Raw genomic sequence first — 17,441 nt, forward strand, 5'->3', positions numbered from 1 at the left:
GCGTTCCAGGTCGACGCTTTTACCAACTGCGCTACACAGGTCAGGCAAGAGGGGTTTCTTTTATTTTTTTAATTATTTTATTTTATTTTTTTAGAGATACAGAGAGAGTCAGAGAGAGGGATAGATAGGGACAGACAGACAGGAATGGAGAGAGATGAGAAGCATCAATCATCATTTTTTGTTGTGACACCTTAGTTGTTCATTGATTGCTTTCTCATATGTGCCTTGACCGTGGGCCTTCAGCAGACCGAGTAACCCTTTGCTCGAGCCAGCGACCTTGGGTCCAAGCTAGTGAGCTTTGCCCAAACTAAATGAGGCCGCGCTTAAGCTGGCAACCTCGGAGTCTTGAACCTGGATCCTCCGCATCCCAGTCCAACGCTCTATCCACTGTGCCACTGCCTGGTCAGGCCAGGCAAGAGGTTTTTAATACCTCGAGTGCCATCCCAAAACCTGGTTGCATTTGAAATCACTGGAAGTGTTTGTGAAAGGGGTGGGTTGCTGGATCTCATCCTAAGTCTGGAGTCTTTCGAGTCCCAGACTCCCGGAACGAGGCTTGGGCCCATATGTTTCTTCTAAAAGTCCCTGTGTTTGATGAAGCTCTTGCGGCCTGGTTGGAACCACTGGCTGAGATGACGGAGGGGTGACCGCGTGAAGCCCTGAGGGCCTCATTGAGTTCCAGGACCTGACTCTTCCTTGCTTGTGTTCCGGATGAGGCCAAGCAAAGGCCATTCCAGCAGAAGCTGGTTCTGAGTCAGTGAGGCATGTCCTCCAGGAATAGGACCGAGACGTGACCTCGCCAGCGAGCTGATTGGAAATGGAAGTGAGAGAGTCTATGCCAACAGAAAGCAATTGATGCAAAAAAGAGAAAATTTTCCAATGAATGAAGTTAAAAAATAAATGTTAATGTGGACTCTTGAGTGTTAAACCAGACTCTTGAGGGAAGTGTAAGAGTTCCTGTTAGCTGTGGCATGGATCAAGAGAAGGACAAGCCTGACCAGGCGGTGGCGCAGTGGATAGAGCGTCGGACTGGGGTGCGGAGGACCCAGGTTGTAGACCCCGAGGTCGCCAGCTTGAGCGCAGGCTCATCTGGTTTGAGCAAAGCTCACCAAATTGGACCCAGGGTCACTGGCTTGAGCAAGGGGTAACTCGGTCTGCTGTAGCCCCACGGTCAAGCACATGTGAGAAAGCAATCAATGAACAACTAAGATGTCGCAATGAAAAACTAATGATTGATGCTTCTCATCTCTCTCCTGTCTGTCTGTCCCTATCTATCCCTCTCTCTGACTCTATCTCTGTAAAAAAAAAAAAAAGAATCTGACAAACTTTTCTCAAGTTGGATTTACTATGAAAAAAGAAAGAGAGAGAAGGACAAGCTACAGGAAGAGCAAGAGACTTTAAACCGAGGGTCTGTGGGTCCGTGGGTCCGTGTTTAGGACTCAGGAGATCCCGGAGTGTGAATGGGAAAATAATTAGTTTTCTTTTCAGTGACCCCTAATTCAAAGTTAGCCTTACCTACAATAATGAGGATAGGCAACAAAGCACAGTGATAGTAGTCGTACCTGTCATTGTCACTAATTGTAACGTTATGTTCATTGCTACTTTAACATTATAATAGCTATTTAACTTGCCATTAGAGCTTGTTATAAAATATATTAATAACACATGGACATTGTAATATCACAGATTTGTTCTTAAAATATTTTGATACCTATATTTCAATTTAACTGGTCTCTGTCATGATTCTAGGTATTTTATGTTTTTAAAACCATTATTCTGCCTGACCTGTGGTGGCGCAGTGGATAAATCGTCGACCTGGAATGCTGAGGTTGCCAGTTCAAAACCCTGGGCTTGCCCGGTCAAGGCACATATGGGAGTTGATGCTTCCTGCTCCTCCCCACTTTCTCTCTCTCTCTCACTCTCTCTCCTCTCTAAAATGAATAAATAAATTAAAAAAAAAAACAACATTATTCCGAGAAGGGCTTCACCGGATAGCCAAGAGTCTGAGATACAGAAAAGGTTAAGACTTCTATAATAGAGAATTATATATAATATATTATATATCAGGTGTACCGGAAAGTTCTGTCCGTTTCTTCACAACAAGTTTCAACATGTAAGCACGTGTTTATTTGGCACATGTGTGCCTCTCTATTTTTTTTTTTTTTAATTTTTTTTTTAATTTTTTTTTTTCATTTTTCTGAAGCTGGAAACAGGGAGAGACAGTCAGACAGACTCCCGCATGCGCCCGACCGGGATCCACCCGGCACGCCCACCAGGGGCGACGCTCTGCCCACTAGGGGGCGATGCTCTGCCCATCCTGGGCATCGCCATGTTGCGACCAGAGCCACTCTAGCGCCTGAGGCAGAGGCCACAGAGCCATGCCCAGCGCCCGGGCCATCTTTGCTCCACTGGAGCCTTGGCTGCGGGAGGGGAAGAGAGAGACAGAGAGGAAAGTGCAGCAGAGGGGTGGAGAAGCAAATGGGTGCTTCTCCTGTGTGCCCTGGCCGGGAATCGAACCCGGGTCCTCCGCACGCTAGGCCGACGCTCTACCGCTGAGCCAACCGGCCAGGGCCTGCCTCTCTATTTTTATCACTTGATGTATACATACTGATGTAGCAAATTAACTAAAACAAAGTTGATTCACGTTAGTCTTATGTGTGAAGCAATAGTGTACCCATGGCTACTGATAAAGTTCATTTATGCCACTGTCATTTTTACGAATTTCAACAAGGAAGAAATGCTACAGAAGCATGTAGAAATTTATTGAAAGTGTTTGCTAAAGGTACAGTTTCTGATAGGACATGCAGAAGATGGTTTGAAAAATTCGAAACAGGTGATTTCGACCTTTCTGATAAGCCACGTTCTGGGTGACCATCTTTGATCGATGACGATGTTGTTAAGACCATGTTGGAGCAAGATCCTTTTCTGACAACATCAGAGATCGCAGAAAGGCTTAATTCAGCTCAGCAAACCATTTTGGACCATATTCAGAAGATAGGATTGGTGTGGAAATATTCAAGATGGGTGCCACATGAATTAAGTCAGAAGAATTTGGATGATCGAGTCGTCATATGCACATCTCTGCTTGCTCGGAACAAAATCGAGCTCTTCTTGAACCGGATGATAACTGGGGATGGAAAGTGGATTACCTACGAAAACATCGTAAGGAAAAGGGCATATTGTGAACCCGGAAAACCTAGCCCTTCCACCTCTAAACCAAATTTGACTCTGAATAAGAGAATGTTGTGTATATGGTGGGACATTCGAGGACCAATACATTATGAGCTTTTAAAACCGAACAAAAAGCTCAGAGAAGTATTGTCAGCAACTGGATAATTTAAAGACAGCAGTCCAAGAAAAGAGGCCGGCGATGTTCAATAGGAAGAACATCATACTGCATCATGATAATGCCAGGCCACACGCTGCTTTGGGGACTCGTCAAAAAATTGAAGAAGTAGGCTGGGAAATTCTGTCACATCCACCATATTCCCAGACTTAGCACCCTCCGACTATCACTTGTTTTTGTCCTTACAAAATTTTTTGAAGGGCAAAAAATTCAAAAATGAAGAAGATATCAAACAAGCACTGGTTCAATTTTTCGCATCAAAAGATAAAACATTTTTCAAAAATGGGATATACAAATTGCCCTCACGCTGGCAAGAAATCATTAATAATGCAATTATATTATTTAATAAAGTTTATTGACGGTAAGAAAAATTTGTATTTTGTTTTATTCCAAAAATGGACAGAACTTTTCGGTAGACCATATAATAGGGCACAGGAAGCAGGAGAGGAGTCAAAGGGGCCAGAGGTCAGGGAGTTCAAGGGGAGGGCCTCATACTCCAATGAAAAGAATGTACGTTGACGGGAGGGTGTGGGTAGGTAGAGAAGCACACAGACCGGTTGCTCTGTCTTTCTCTTCTTGTGGATCTGCCACCATTTGACTTACGGCTCTGCGTTCTTTTCTCACCTTGGAGATCGCAGGGACGGGAGTTAAGTGAACAAAGTTTGTTTAATGGGAGTACTCGGTGCTGGTGGCCATCTAGGGAAATGACCCTGTTTCTGGAGTGCATTTTTGGATGAGTGTTAAGTACTTTTAAATGTTCATACCCTTTGACACAGTAATTTTATTCCTAGGAATTTAGCCCAAGGAAATAATCTAAAATATGGCTTTATGCTCAAAGCTGTTTATTATCATTTCATTATAATGAAAAACCAGAAATAATCAAGTGCTCAAAACAGGCAGATGTAGAATAAATTATGGTACGTCTGCATCATGGAAAATTGTTTTGCCATTGAGAATGTCTATAAGGAGTTTTTAATATTAGAGGAAATGCCTGTGATAAATGCTTCATAGATTCAAAATGATAAAGAAAATATTTCAACTGTGTAAAATGTGCAGAAAAAGGACTGGAAGGAAATGTGCCAAAACATTTAAAAATAGCTTCCTCTTGATTATGAAGTTTTATTTTCTGCTTTTTTTTTTTTTTTTTTTTAATTTTTTTTTTTTTAATTTTTTTTTAGATTTTATTTATTCATTATAGAGAGGAGAGAGAGAGAGAGAGAAGGGGGAGGAGCAGGAAGCATCAACTCCCATATGCACCTTGACCAGGCAAGCCCAGGGTTTTGAACCGGCAACCTCAGTGTTTCCAGGTTAACGCTTTATCCACTGCGCCACCACAGGTCAGGCTGCTTTTTTTATATTTTACTAAACAAAACTTATACAGAATGTGCATTACTCGGGGAAAAAGTGTTCTGTCACAGATAATATGCAGACTGTATTGTAAAAATGGAAAACAGCCTGGCCTGTGGTGGCGCAGTGGATAAACCTTTGGCCTGGAATGCCAAGGTTGCTGGTTCAAAACCCTGGGCTTCCCTGGTCAAGGCACATACAACAAGCAAACAACAAACAACTAACATGAAGCAACTATGAGTTGATACTTCCCATTCCATGCTCCCTTTTCTCTCCTGTCTCTGTAAAACCAATAAATAAAGTATTTTAAAAAAAAAAGGAAAACAAAGAGCTTGAAAGATACAGCAATATAATGAGAAAGTAAAAGTCTCCTATTCCCAAAAATAACCACTGTCAACAGTATACCACCTAGCCTTCTAAAGTTTTTATATACATGTGTGCATATATGAATTATAAATATAGTGTGTTCCCTGGCTGGTTTGCTCAGTGGATAGAGTGTCAGCCTGTGGACACCCAGTCAGGGCACACAGGAGAAGCCACCATCTGCTTTCCACCCCTCCCCCTTCTCGCCCTCTTCTCTTCCTGCAGTCAGTGGCTCAATTGGTTCCAGTGTCAGGCCTGGGCACTGAGGATGGCTCAGATGGTCTAAGTCAGGGGTCTCAAACTCGCGCCCCACGGGCCGCATGCAGCCTGCCGAACAATTTTGTGCGGCCGCAGACTAATTCACGAAGTTCAAAATATTTTGGATAAAATTAAGTAAGCCTATGGGCCTACTTGTATTTTTCATTTCTCTAGCATCCTAGCTAGATATTAGCTTAGTTAACAGCAGTTGTGATGCGAACTACAGTTTCTGGTCGTTTTGTGAGACTGAGTAAACTGCATGTATGATTGTGCTTGTTGTACTGATTTTTTTTTGTTTTCAACTGCAGTGAGAAAAGTGTTGCGTAACAGTTGCCTTTTGTAGACCTAGTGCGGCCCGCCGAACGGCTGTGATCTTGCTCTGCGGCCCACATGCTGAGTTGAGTTTGAGACCCCTGGTCTAAGTGCATCAGACTTAGGCACTAAAAATAGTTTTGTTGATTTGAGCATCAGCTCTAGGTAGAGGTTGCCAGGTGGATCCCTCTCGGGATGCATGTGGGAGTCTCACTTAAAGGGGAAAGTGTGTGTGTGTGTGTGTGTATGTGTGTGTAGTGCTTTTTTTTTTTTTTTTTTTTTTTTCTGAAGCTGGAAACGGGGAGAGACAGTCAGACAGACTCCCACATGTGCCCGACCGGGATCCACCCAGCACGCCCACCGGGGGTGCCGCTCTGCCCACCAGGGGGCGATGCTCTGCCCCTCCGGGGCGTCACTCTGCCGAGACCAGAGCCACTCTAGTGCCTGGGGCAGAGGCCAAGGAGCCATCCCCAGCGCCCGGGCCATCTTTGCTCCAATGGAGCCTTGGCTGCGGGAGGGGAAGAGAGAGACAGAGAGGAAGGAGGGGAGGAGGGTGGAGAAGCAAATGGGCGCTTCTCCTATGTGCCCTGGCCGGGAATCGAACCCGGGTCCCCCGCACACCAGGCCGACGCTCTACCATTGAGCCAACCGGCCAGGGCTTGTGTGTAGTGCTTTTGCATTTACCTAAATGATATACATATTTTCCTGCAACTTACTTTTTTTTTTTCTCCTAAAATGTCTTAGATATCTTTCCACCTTGGCACACAGAGTCTTACTTCATTTGTTATAGGCACTACCCGCATTTCATGATGCGAATAACTTTGGCTTATCTGACTCTGCCTGTGCTGATGGAGACTTCTCTAGTGCTGTTGCCACACTGCTGGAAGCAGTGACTCAGTGAACACCTTTGCACAGGAGTGTGGCTGCTTCCCCAGGAGAGGAACCTAGGCACGGAGTCCGGGATCATACACCATGTGCTTCTCTGGTTTTGACAGCATGGCCTGTGTTCGTTAAAATAATGTAACCAAGGCCCTGGCTGGTTGGTTCAGTGGTAGAGCGTCGGCCTGGTGTGCAGAAGTCCCGGGTTCGATTCCTGGCCAGGGCACACAGGAGAGGCGCCCATCTGCTTCTCCACCCCTCCCCCTCTCCTTCCTCTCTGTCTCTCTCTTCCCCTCCCGCAGCCGAGGCTCCATTAGAGCAAAAGATGGCCCCGGGCACTGGGGATGGCTCCTTGACCTCTGCCCCAGGCGACAGAGCGATGCCCCGGATGGGCAGAGCATCGCCCCCTGGTGGGCGTGCCGGGTGTATCCTGGTTGGGCGCATGCGGGAGTCTGTCTGACTGCCTCCCCATTTCCAGCTTCAGAAAAATGCAAATAATAATAATAATAATAATAATAATAATAATGTAACCAAGATCTTAGAATAACAGTGGCTTCGAACAAGGTAGTCATTTACTTTTCTTTGAATACCAGTCTAAGTGGAAGCAGTCTGGGGCTCACACGCTGGCTCCAGGTGGCAAGAACTCACTTCTCCCAGCTTGTTGCTCTGCCGTCTTCAACACGCGACTCTAATCTCAGGGTCTGAGGCGACTGCTTCCATGCCTCCATTTATGTCTGTCTTCTAGGAAGGGAGAAGGAGACGTTTACGGCAGAACCTAGAATTCGCCAGGATGTAATCAGGGGGGCCACACACTGCAGCGACATGTGGCCAGTATGCCTAAGGCAGCTCTGTGGCCAGCTTGGTTTCTGTTCAAGAGGAAGAAGTCTCAGGAGACTCACGCAGGACCTTACACTATAAAATGTCACTAGAGGCGGGGTCTTCAGAGTAACCACCACACGCGGCTGAGCCACGGCCTCTGTACAGGGCCCCGACACAGGGCCCAGCATTGTCTGCCGGTCTTCCCGTTCTTGTTCCTGACTTGTAGGCGCCCCTCTTTGGTTATGGATATTTAACCTTTCATCTTTTAGAGGCATTATACATATTTTCTTATAATTTCTTAATATTTTTATTTTTGGAGCCACTCGACCTATTAAGGCTTCAAAATTACATGTAGTCAAATCTGTCAGTCTGTTTATGGCTCTGGGGTTTGTGTCTTGCTATTACTTTTATAATCAGAAAAATAACAAGAGTATCCAGTTCAGAAAGAGACACAGGAAAGAACTCCAAGCAGCAGCAGCAACAGCTGGATAACAACTACAGAGAGAACTAAAATCTCACATTTATTTTTATTCTAACGTCCTATTTAATAGGCTGTCCCCGTGGAGCTGTTTGAGGGACCGTGCTTTGCAAACTGAATAGGATTTAGATAGGCAGAGGAAAAAGAGAAGGTGTTCTAGGTGAGGGGAACGACACAGGCTACAGCACGGAGGCCCACATCTGGCCAAGGACGAGGACAGGCTGGCTGAGGCATGTGCGCTGGGGACAGTGGGGACGAGTGGCCTGTCGGTGGGGACAGTCTTTGGAGAGCAGGGCAGCAGATAAATGGGGTGATTACAAGTAACGTCGGTATTATGAGAAAGATGTCAAATCCAAAAGGATGTGTCGCAGTTTCCAATAAAGCTTTTTTTTTTTAAGGAAGCAAATTAAGTTACTAACAAAAGGAAAATGGTTGAGTAAATTAGGGTACAGCCACATGACAGAACATTAACGTCAAATATGGTCATTTTTGAAGGCTGCGTGGAAAAACATGAAAATGATAGGTAATTTTTTTTAAAGCACCTAAAATCCTAATTGTGATTACAACTATTTAAATAAATATGCATATTGAAAAGGCAAAATTAGGAGAGAGATTTGGATGATGAGTGATTGTTTTCCTTGTTTAAATATCCTTATTTATTGTTTCATCCTCTGTGATGTTTTTTAAAGAGGCAGGTGTTAGTGGGTGTCAGGTCAAGGCTTCCGGCAGCGCACTAGGGGCGGGGCGGGGGGCGGGGCGCGGCTTGGGCCCCCACGCGGTCTGCCGGTCCTGCGCTCTGTCTTCCCTTCCGGGATGAGAAAAGTCCTTCCTTGCGTTGCAGGGTCTCCTCATGCTGCTCCAGAACCTGCCCACGATTCACTGGGGCAACGAAGAGATCGGGCTGCTTCTCGCCGAGGCGTACAGACTCAAGTACATGTTTGCCGACGCCCCCAATCACTACCGCCGATAGGTGCTGTCTCCCCGCGGGGACCCGGACTGCCCCCATCTCTGATGGCAATCTGATCACTGTGGCCCCTGAGCGAGCCGTGGACCCCGACCAGGAACCACTCCTGCTGTAAAAAGCTCACATCCGCCACCCAGGTCTTAACTCTTCGGCGTGCCTGCCCGCCACTCCATGTCCCCGGACGGGTCTCCGGGGCCGCTATCAGTATTCATGCCGCGTGGAGGGGCCCAGCTCTGGGGGAGGACCGCGAAGGAGGTACAGGGTGGTCTGCCCTTTAACAGAAGCTGGCCAGATGAAGGGGAAGGCTCAGGGCCTTAACTGACATTGTCCCTCCAGGGACTGGCCTTCTCTTGCCTCCCAGCCCCACCCGATCCGTGTTGCTCATTGTGACTTAGTTTGATTTGATCACAGGTCAGAAACGCCTTATGTTTTCAAACACTCCTGGCCCCTCCCTCCCCTGGCCCCAGTTCCCAGCCCTGCACCGTCTGCCCTGCGCTGAACCCGTGAGGGGCAGTTCGTGAAGACCCTTGTTCTGGGGTGCAGGAGGCGCTGAGGCCTGTAACTGGGAAGAGGCCTGCACCCAAGGGCTAGGAATTTTATTTTTCCTTTTCTCACCAGCATGTGAGCCTGCGTTTCTTCGTGGGGGTGGGTGGGGATACACTCCCAGCATTTAGTTACTTGTCTGGACTCCTCTGTCCCGACCAACCCCATCACAACGACTTTGGAAAGGCCCCGCGCACCCAGCGTCCTTTGAGAAGGACCAGGCAGAGGAGGGAGAAGGGGCTTACCTAATCTCCAAGTCCTTTTTTCCCTATGATGATCCACTCCAAGATATTATGTGTAAATTGTGTTATTATGTATATGGGTAAAGATGTACAAATATACGTCCTCTTTGTAGCAGATGTGATTTTATATTTATAATGTGCATCCACATGTGAAAGCAATCTAGGTCCCTAGCCCAGATGATGTTGCCAGGCAGGTGGTTTCCGAGGGCCTCCTTGAGGGAAGTGAGTGGGAGTGGGCGCTAGAGCCCGCGTGGGGACCCGGCCAGCGGCAGCCATCCCAAACCCCATCGCAGTTTCTTCTCCTCCTCCGCCCCGCCCCCGGAGCGTGCTTACTGCTGCTTCCTTGTCTTCAGCTGATTGAGGGAGCTCCCCACCCTTCCCCCAGCAGCCTCGTAGGGAGGGCCCGCAGAGGGCAGAGGGGAAGCCCTTCTGCATGTTGATCCCCCTGCCCTTCCCCCAGAGTCTTGGGAGAGGGGAGCTTTTGTTTTTACATTTTTTCACTGTTCTCAAGACAGAAGCTGTGATCATTGTCAGTGCCAGGGAAAGGGTTTCCTATATGTCCCTGGGTTTTGGGGGCTCTTGTCAGAGAGGCATTCGGTGTCCCCCGCTGCTGCAATCACACCCCACCCGGCTCGTGAAATGTGTGACCCATGTTCTGTTTTTTGGTGTTTGGTCATGGAGTGGGTGACGCCCGTGAGTCCCCTCCAGGGGCGCCCGCCACGCAGGCACATGACCCATCTCATCTGGGGCTGTTTCTCAGGCATCTTTCCGCACCCCGCTCCGTCCCCTTCATGTGCCTCAGTCCCCTCCGCAGAGGGCTCGTGACCCGTCCTCAGCTGGACTGAAGAAAGACACTTGTGTTCCCAAGTGGTGGTTTTATTTTTTTAGTTTTTATGTTTGTATGGGAAATTGTGGGTAAAGTGAAAGAATTGTAAATAAATCATGTATTTCCTCCTCCGCTGCCCTGTCTCCCATGGATTTGTGTAACCTGGAGCCTAAGGAATCGGAGATTCTCTTCTCAGGGTTATCTGGTTGATACCAGTAAGTGTGGGGAACACACCTTCCGCAAGGCTGCAGGGGAACAAACTCTCCGAAAGGCTGTAGGTGGTCAGCAGATCAAAAGGCAGTCTCTTGCCTGACCTGTGGTGACATAGTGGTGAAGCACTGACCTGGAATGAGGAAGGATTAGCATCCTGTCCCTGGGATCATCAACATGATCCCAAGGTCACTGGCTTGAAGCCCAAGGTCACTGGCTAGAGTAAGGGGTCACTAGCTCGGCTGGAGGCCCCCTGGTCAAGACACATATGAGAAAGCAATCAATGAACAACTAAGGTACCACAACTATGAGTTGATGCTTCTCATCTCTCTCCCTTCCTGTCCCTCTTTCTCCCTGCTCTCCCCCCCCCCCACTAAAATAAAATAAAATAAAATAAAATAGAAGCCTGTGGTGGCACAGTGGATAAAGCGTTGACCTAGAACACTGAGGTCACTGGTTTGAAACCCTGGACTTGCCTGGTCAAGGCACATACAACAAGCAATCAATGAACAACTAAAGTGAACAAACTATGAGTTGATAGTTCTCATTCCCATCCCCCCTTCCTCTCTGTAAAATCAATGAAATATTAAAAAATAAAATAAAAGGCTCTCGGAGGACACAGTGGACCCTCACTGAGCACCGTGTTGGTGAAGGAAATGAACTATGGAAATGAGGGGTGACCTGGGCCCTCACAGCCGGCAGGGCACCTCACCATGTGCCCAACTCAAGCACTCTATGGGGATCCTCTGAAAGGAATATGTAACGTCATGGAGGTTAGAAGACAGATTGGAATTTCAGTGCTAGACCAGATATCTACTTCAACATCCTCACTGTTTACAGGAACCCCACCCCTCGGCCAAGCCCAGAGGATGGGCCTCGGGCTTGCCTGCAGTGTTTTTCCTACCAAACCATTTGGAACTAAAATATGTTGAAAGACTGGCCCTCATTTAGGGTCTTCATTAAGGTGTTTTTGTTTGTTTGGGGGGGGGGCTTGGTTTTGTTTTCATTTTCATTTTTTGGGTTTTTGTTGTTGTTGTTGATTGGTTTTTCTCTTAGCCACCTGACTCAGGAAAGGCAGCTGGCTACATTTTTACCTACAGTACAGATTGGAATGGTTTCTTCACCTGGAACTTCTTCCTAGGACTCACTTGGTTTCAGTCATTAGGATTAAATTCAGCTACATGTGACAGAAACCAAAAAGTACTAGCTTACACAACATGGGAACACTTCACCTTCATGTGGAAGTCCAGACGTGGGCAACCCAGGGCTGGGGTGATGAGTCTGTTTCCCAGAGCCTGTAGGAGCCTGGACTTCTCTAGGTCTCCATGGTCAAGGGGACAACTAGCGTCCTGCTACGGCATCCCCTTCCCAAGCAACAGGACAGATGAAAGAAGGGACAAAGGAGAAAGAATGTCTTAAGGAAGGTTCCAGAAAGCTGCCCCATAATACCTTCTGTTACAACTCACAGGTCAAAAGTCCCATGGTAGGTCACCCCCTACCCCAGCTGCAAGGGATTTGGGGGGATTAGTCAATTCCTGGAAATCATATCCCTGGCTCAAAATCAGGCTTCTGTTACTGTGGAGGAAGGGGAGGACAGATGTTAGGATTCAGGTAGCCATCTCCACAATAAGAGCTTAAGAAAATGAGTTGAAAATAGAGACCAGACTGTCCCAAAAGCATATCGAGGGGATCTGACTGAAATTTAAGTGACTTTTTCACAGTTAACCTTGAAATTTAACTATGGTCGTAAGACATGGACAGTATTTCCACTTGATATTATTTGGACTAGAGGCCATGAATTATTCCTGAAGCTGGTAGAAAAAATAACGAATTTGAATGTCTTCATTCAAAATTGTGTTTTTCATTTATGTAGGAAATCAAGCATTTTTCTGAACTAGGTCTGTTCGTGATTAGAAGAAAATCGATGAAAACCTTCAAATTAACTTCGGTATACTCTGACCTACAGTGGACCCGATGTCTCTGTAGTCTAAATCTCTGTCCTACTTAAACAGGCCACCCTCAGCTATTACTCATCTGTGAAGGGCTAGTGAGGGATTACTCAACAGTGGCCTCAATTGCTTCTTGAGGCGACAGCCCCTTGCTGACAGCATTTGGCTTGTCTCGGATAGGATTTTGCATGTCGAGCATCTTTGTAAAGCTTTAAGGATTGGAGTCAGAAACTGAGCCCCTGATAACCTCTCCTTGAGACTTCCCACACTCACTCAGTTCCCAGCTAGAGACTGTCAGAAGGTGGAACCAAGGTACAGTGACCACCGAGCCCAGAAGGTATCTTGAGACCAGAAAACGAGTCAAGAAAGTCCATTGATTATAACAGAATTTATTGTAGGGTGAGTTACTTACAGGGAGATTGGGTCAGTGCAGAAGGTGAGCTCACAGACGGCACAGAGACCTCCGCTGCTAGACACTTGTTACAGTGTTTTCTAGTATAGCTGAACTACTAATGATCGGCAGGACAGAGGGACAGTACCTCCTGGTGGTCTTGTGGTGGATAATTGCTTCCAGTTGACACCAGCACCTGCTTTGATATTTATCTAGGTTGCTATGGCATTTTGGCCTTTTACTGATGAATCTTTGTGGTTACATTGTGTAAGTTTACAGGACACAACTAACTTTATTAACTATGAGGCTTTGGTGCTGGCTGAGACTAGTTAGGTCAGATTCAGAACATGAAAACTGGAAAGAAATCAGGGGGCACACAAAGATGGGGTCAGCCTTGTTTACATCTACGTCTATCCAGAGAAAGTTTTGGAAGCTGCCGTAAACTCCAAATAGAGGATTTTAGACTCATGATGAAAAAGATGAAATTAACACTGAATCAGAACAGTTTTACAGTCTATCCACAGCTAATATTTTATCACCTCAAGTAAAATGTCGAAGCCTTACAACCCGTGTTTCCCAACCTTTTTTGTGCCATGCCCCACCTTAACCTTTCTAAAATTTTTATGTCCCCCCCTATGTAACATACATAATTTTTAACATTAAAAAATTGATTTGTTCACTTAATAAACATAAATGATAGGTTCTAGGAAGAAATCATTATGAAATTGTTAACAAAACACAGTAAGTAAAATTTCAAAACATATAATGAAAAACAGAAATTTAAATTCCAAATAATTTTAGTACAGATTTTTCTATATATTAATTTATTATTTTAATTTAGTGTGATCCTTGTGCTTGATGCTTGCTGCACAGAGATTTTATATTAGGTTCCAATTTGGTTAGCTTTAGTCTCAAGTCTCCACGTTGTGTTATATCCAGCCGATTTCTTTTTTTTACCAGTAAATCATTTACAGCACTAAATCCACATTCAGCTAAAAATGAAGATGGAAACGGTAGCAATAGTTTTCTTGCACATTTGGTTGAATTTGGGTATTTGATTTCTGTTTCCTCACAAAGCCATGCCATCGCTCCTTTGATATTAAATAAAGCTTTAACTGACTCATCATTTTGCAATTCTGCGAGTTCTTCTTGATACTGCATATTTGATATATCAGACAAATCCACTAACATTGGCTGCATCATCCATGTTGGGAAATCAGTTTGTTTTAAATCAGAAAATCTTTCTTTTAAATGAGCCGATAGAATATTCAAATGATTGACAATAACAAATAAAGCGGTATCAGTTACTTCACATTTTTGGAGCCAATGAAACTGTTTAAAGTTTTTGTTGTTAATATGTTTCTGACATAACTCAATATTGGTAATGAAACCAAATAGCTTTGCTTTTGCATCGACAAGAGTTTTATTTGTTCCTTGAAGTTGCTTATTTAATATATTTAGTTTTTCAAAGATATTGGCTAAATAACTCACAAATGCTTTACCATCTATTGTTAACAGATACTTCATTTCAGGTTTGTTGCTTAAAAAATCACTAAGAGTGTCAAACAGTTCCATAAATCTTTTCAAACAGTTTCCTTTAGATAGCCATCTCACTTCAGTATGAAGTAAAAGTCTCACATGGTCTTCATTTTGTTCTTCACAAAATAGCTTGAAAAGACGCTCACATTTGGCACTAGCTTTAATAGCATTAACACACTTTATTACTGTATGTAATACTTCATTCAGAACAGGCGAGATGTTTTTAGCTACCAAGTTTTCCCTATGAATAACACAATGCACAAGAATCATTTCTGGATTCGCATCTTTCATCAATTTTAAGCAGCCATTTTTCTTGCCCATCATATTGGGAGCACCATCTGCAGCACAAGATGTTATATTTTTCATTGGTATATCATTGACATCTAAGTAGTTTTTTAGCTTATTATATATATCTTTGGAAGTAGTGGTGCTTTCTAATCTTTTACAGAACAACATTTCTTCAGCAAAATGTCCTTTATCAATATATCTTACTAAGTTATCAATACTGCCTCACTGTCTCTCAAAGCTGATTCATCCATTTGCAAGGAGAATTTTCTTGTTTTCAGCTTTTCAATAAGTTGTTTTTCAATATCCTCACTCATTTCGTCTATTCTTCTGCTAACAGAATTGTTACTGAGTGGCATAGCTTTTACATCTTTGTCATCTTTTTCAAGAACCGTTTTAAGAAATGCTGATATTGACGGTTTTATTAAATTCTCTCCTATAGTGTGATTTTCTCCAGTTTTAGTGATGAATAAAGAAATTTGATAACTAGCCTCAAGAACACGATTATTAGTTGAAGTATGAGCAGTAAATAGAGACTTTAATGTTCTTTTTTCAAAATTTTTCTTTAAAGTTTTAAAGTAACTCAAATCTGAATTAATATGAGCACTATGTTTCGCCTTCAAATGCGCCTCAAGACGACCTCGTTTCATTGATTCGTTGGTCAAGCATTGCTGGCATAAAAGACAAAAAGGAATCCACTCATCGTGAACAGCGGGTATGAACCCAAATTTTAAATATTCCTCCGAATATTGACGAGTTTTTTTCTTGCTTGCACCACTCATTTTACTATGGGCTATAATAAAAATAAGATCAATTAAAAACTAATATTAAAATATGTGTTAAAATATATTCAATGTGACATAGAGTAAACGTATACTAAAAATTCATATTTATTTAAATGTATATAACACATTTACTACACTACCACCGCAAATCAAAAGGTATCTATATTTTTTCCACTTGACAAAATTTTCTGGAAAGTTATGCTTCTAAAATTCAAATTGTCATGCATGCACTATTATAGCCCCAATAATATTTATAAAATATTAATGCTTTCTAGCCCCGATGCAAGAAGTACTTAATAAAGAGTTTAATATTGATAAAAATAAAATCAAATACTTACCAATTATATCTATACAATATATATGTATATTTATTAAATCAATGAGCTTTTACAACAGTTTTGACTGACACTTATTTCAAATTAACACCAACTGAATGATGTGAAACACTACAGAAGTTGCGATGGGCCAATTAGGTGAGAATAACTGCGTTTTTTTAGCGAGTTTTTTTTTTTTTCATTTTTCTGAAGCTGGAAACAGGGAGAGACAGTCAGACAGACTCCCGCATGCGCCCGACCGGGATCCACCCGGCACGCCCACCAGGGGCGGTGCTCTGCCCCCCAGGGGGCGATGCTCTGCCCATCCTGTGCGTCGCCATATTGCGACCAGAGCCACTCTAGCGCCTGAGGCAGAGGCCACAGAGCCATGCCCAGCGCCCGGGCCATCTCTGCTCCACTGGAGCCTTGGCTGCGGGAGGGGAAGAGAGAGACAGAGAGGAAAGCGCGGCGGAGGGGTGGAGAAGCAAATGGGCGCTTCTCCTGTGTGCCCTGGCCGGGAATCGAACCCGGGTCCTCCGCACGCTAGGCCGACGCTCTACCGCTGTTTAGCGAGTTTTTAAAACGTCCGGTGCAGACGGCACGCTCCGCGGTGAACCCAGGACGAAGTTTACTTGACGACGCCAATCACCCAGTTGATATTTTGGTCTTGTCAAACAAAATTATACTTAATAATTATTTACCGCAATTATTTAAGAATTGCATTTTTTGTTAAATTTGGCACCGATATCTAACATTGCATTTAAATGGCCCGGGGCGAAAGAGTGAAAGTCCTGTCGAGTCCATTGTCAAACTCCCCTTAACTATCGAATTGCCCCCCTGTGGGGCGTGGGCCCCACGTTGGGAAACACCGCTTACAACCATATAGAGATCCTCTTACCCATCCCTTTATATTACACTTGTTATATGAGTTAAGTCACATCCATTGAAAACCTGACCAGATACTGTTACAAGGTTTGCTCTCAATAGTTACACATATTTAAAAGAACTTAAGAGGATACACTGACCATTTATGTTTCTCCCACCTTGTTTAAGTTCCCCTCTGCTATTATTTCCCTTCAGCCCCAAAGGCTTTCTTGAACAGTTCTCATAGAGCAGGTGTGCTAACAGTTCTCTTCATCGGCCTTCCTCTGATAACTGTCTTCACTTTGCCTGCATCCTTGTATATGTTTTCTCTGGATACAGTTATTTTCTTTTGGCACTTTGAAAATGTTCCATCGTTTCCAATGAGAATGCTTCCACAGTTTCTAATGAGAAGTCCAGAGTCATCGAAACCTTTGTTTGGTATTTGAGTCATCATTTTTCTCAAACTGCTTTTCTGAAAATTGTGGCAAAATGTGCCGTTTTAATCATCTTTAAGTGTACGGTTCAGTAGTGTTAAGTATACTTACATTGTTTGCAACTATCACCATTTTGCCTCCAGAACTCTTCTTCTTGCAAAACCGGAGCTCTGGGCCAGGTACACAGCAGCCCCCTATGACCACCGTAGGTCCCTCATGTAGGTGGAGTCATGAATTATTTGTCTTTTTGTATCTGGTTCGTTTCATTTAGCACGTGTCCTCAGCTTCATCCATGT

General features: G+C 44.4%; 1 protein-coding gene across 1 annotated transcript in view; it reads left to right on the forward strand.

Annotated features, from left to right (window-relative positions):
• Nucleotides 1-9,185, forward strand: part of TBC1D22B (TBC1 domain family member 22B) — a 78,049-nt gene extending 68,864 nt beyond the window's left edge. The window contains exon 13 of the mRNA XM_066239134.1: nucleotides 8,641-9,185. Coding sequence (XP_066095231.1) covers nucleotides 8,641-8,769 — 129 coding nt within the window. The 3' untranslated portion in view covers nucleotides 8,770-9,185. The remainder of the gene's footprint in view (nucleotides 1-8,640) is intronic.
• The last annotated feature ends 8,256 nt before the right edge of the window (nucleotides 9,186-17,441 follow it).

Source organism: Saccopteryx bilineata, chromosome 1 (assembly GCF_036850765.1).
Source record: "Saccopteryx bilineata isolate mSacBil1 chromosome 1, mSacBil1_pri_phased_curated, whole genome shotgun sequence".
Classification (NCBI taxonomy): Eukaryota; Metazoa; Chordata; class Mammalia; order Chiroptera; family Emballonuridae; genus Saccopteryx; species Saccopteryx bilineata.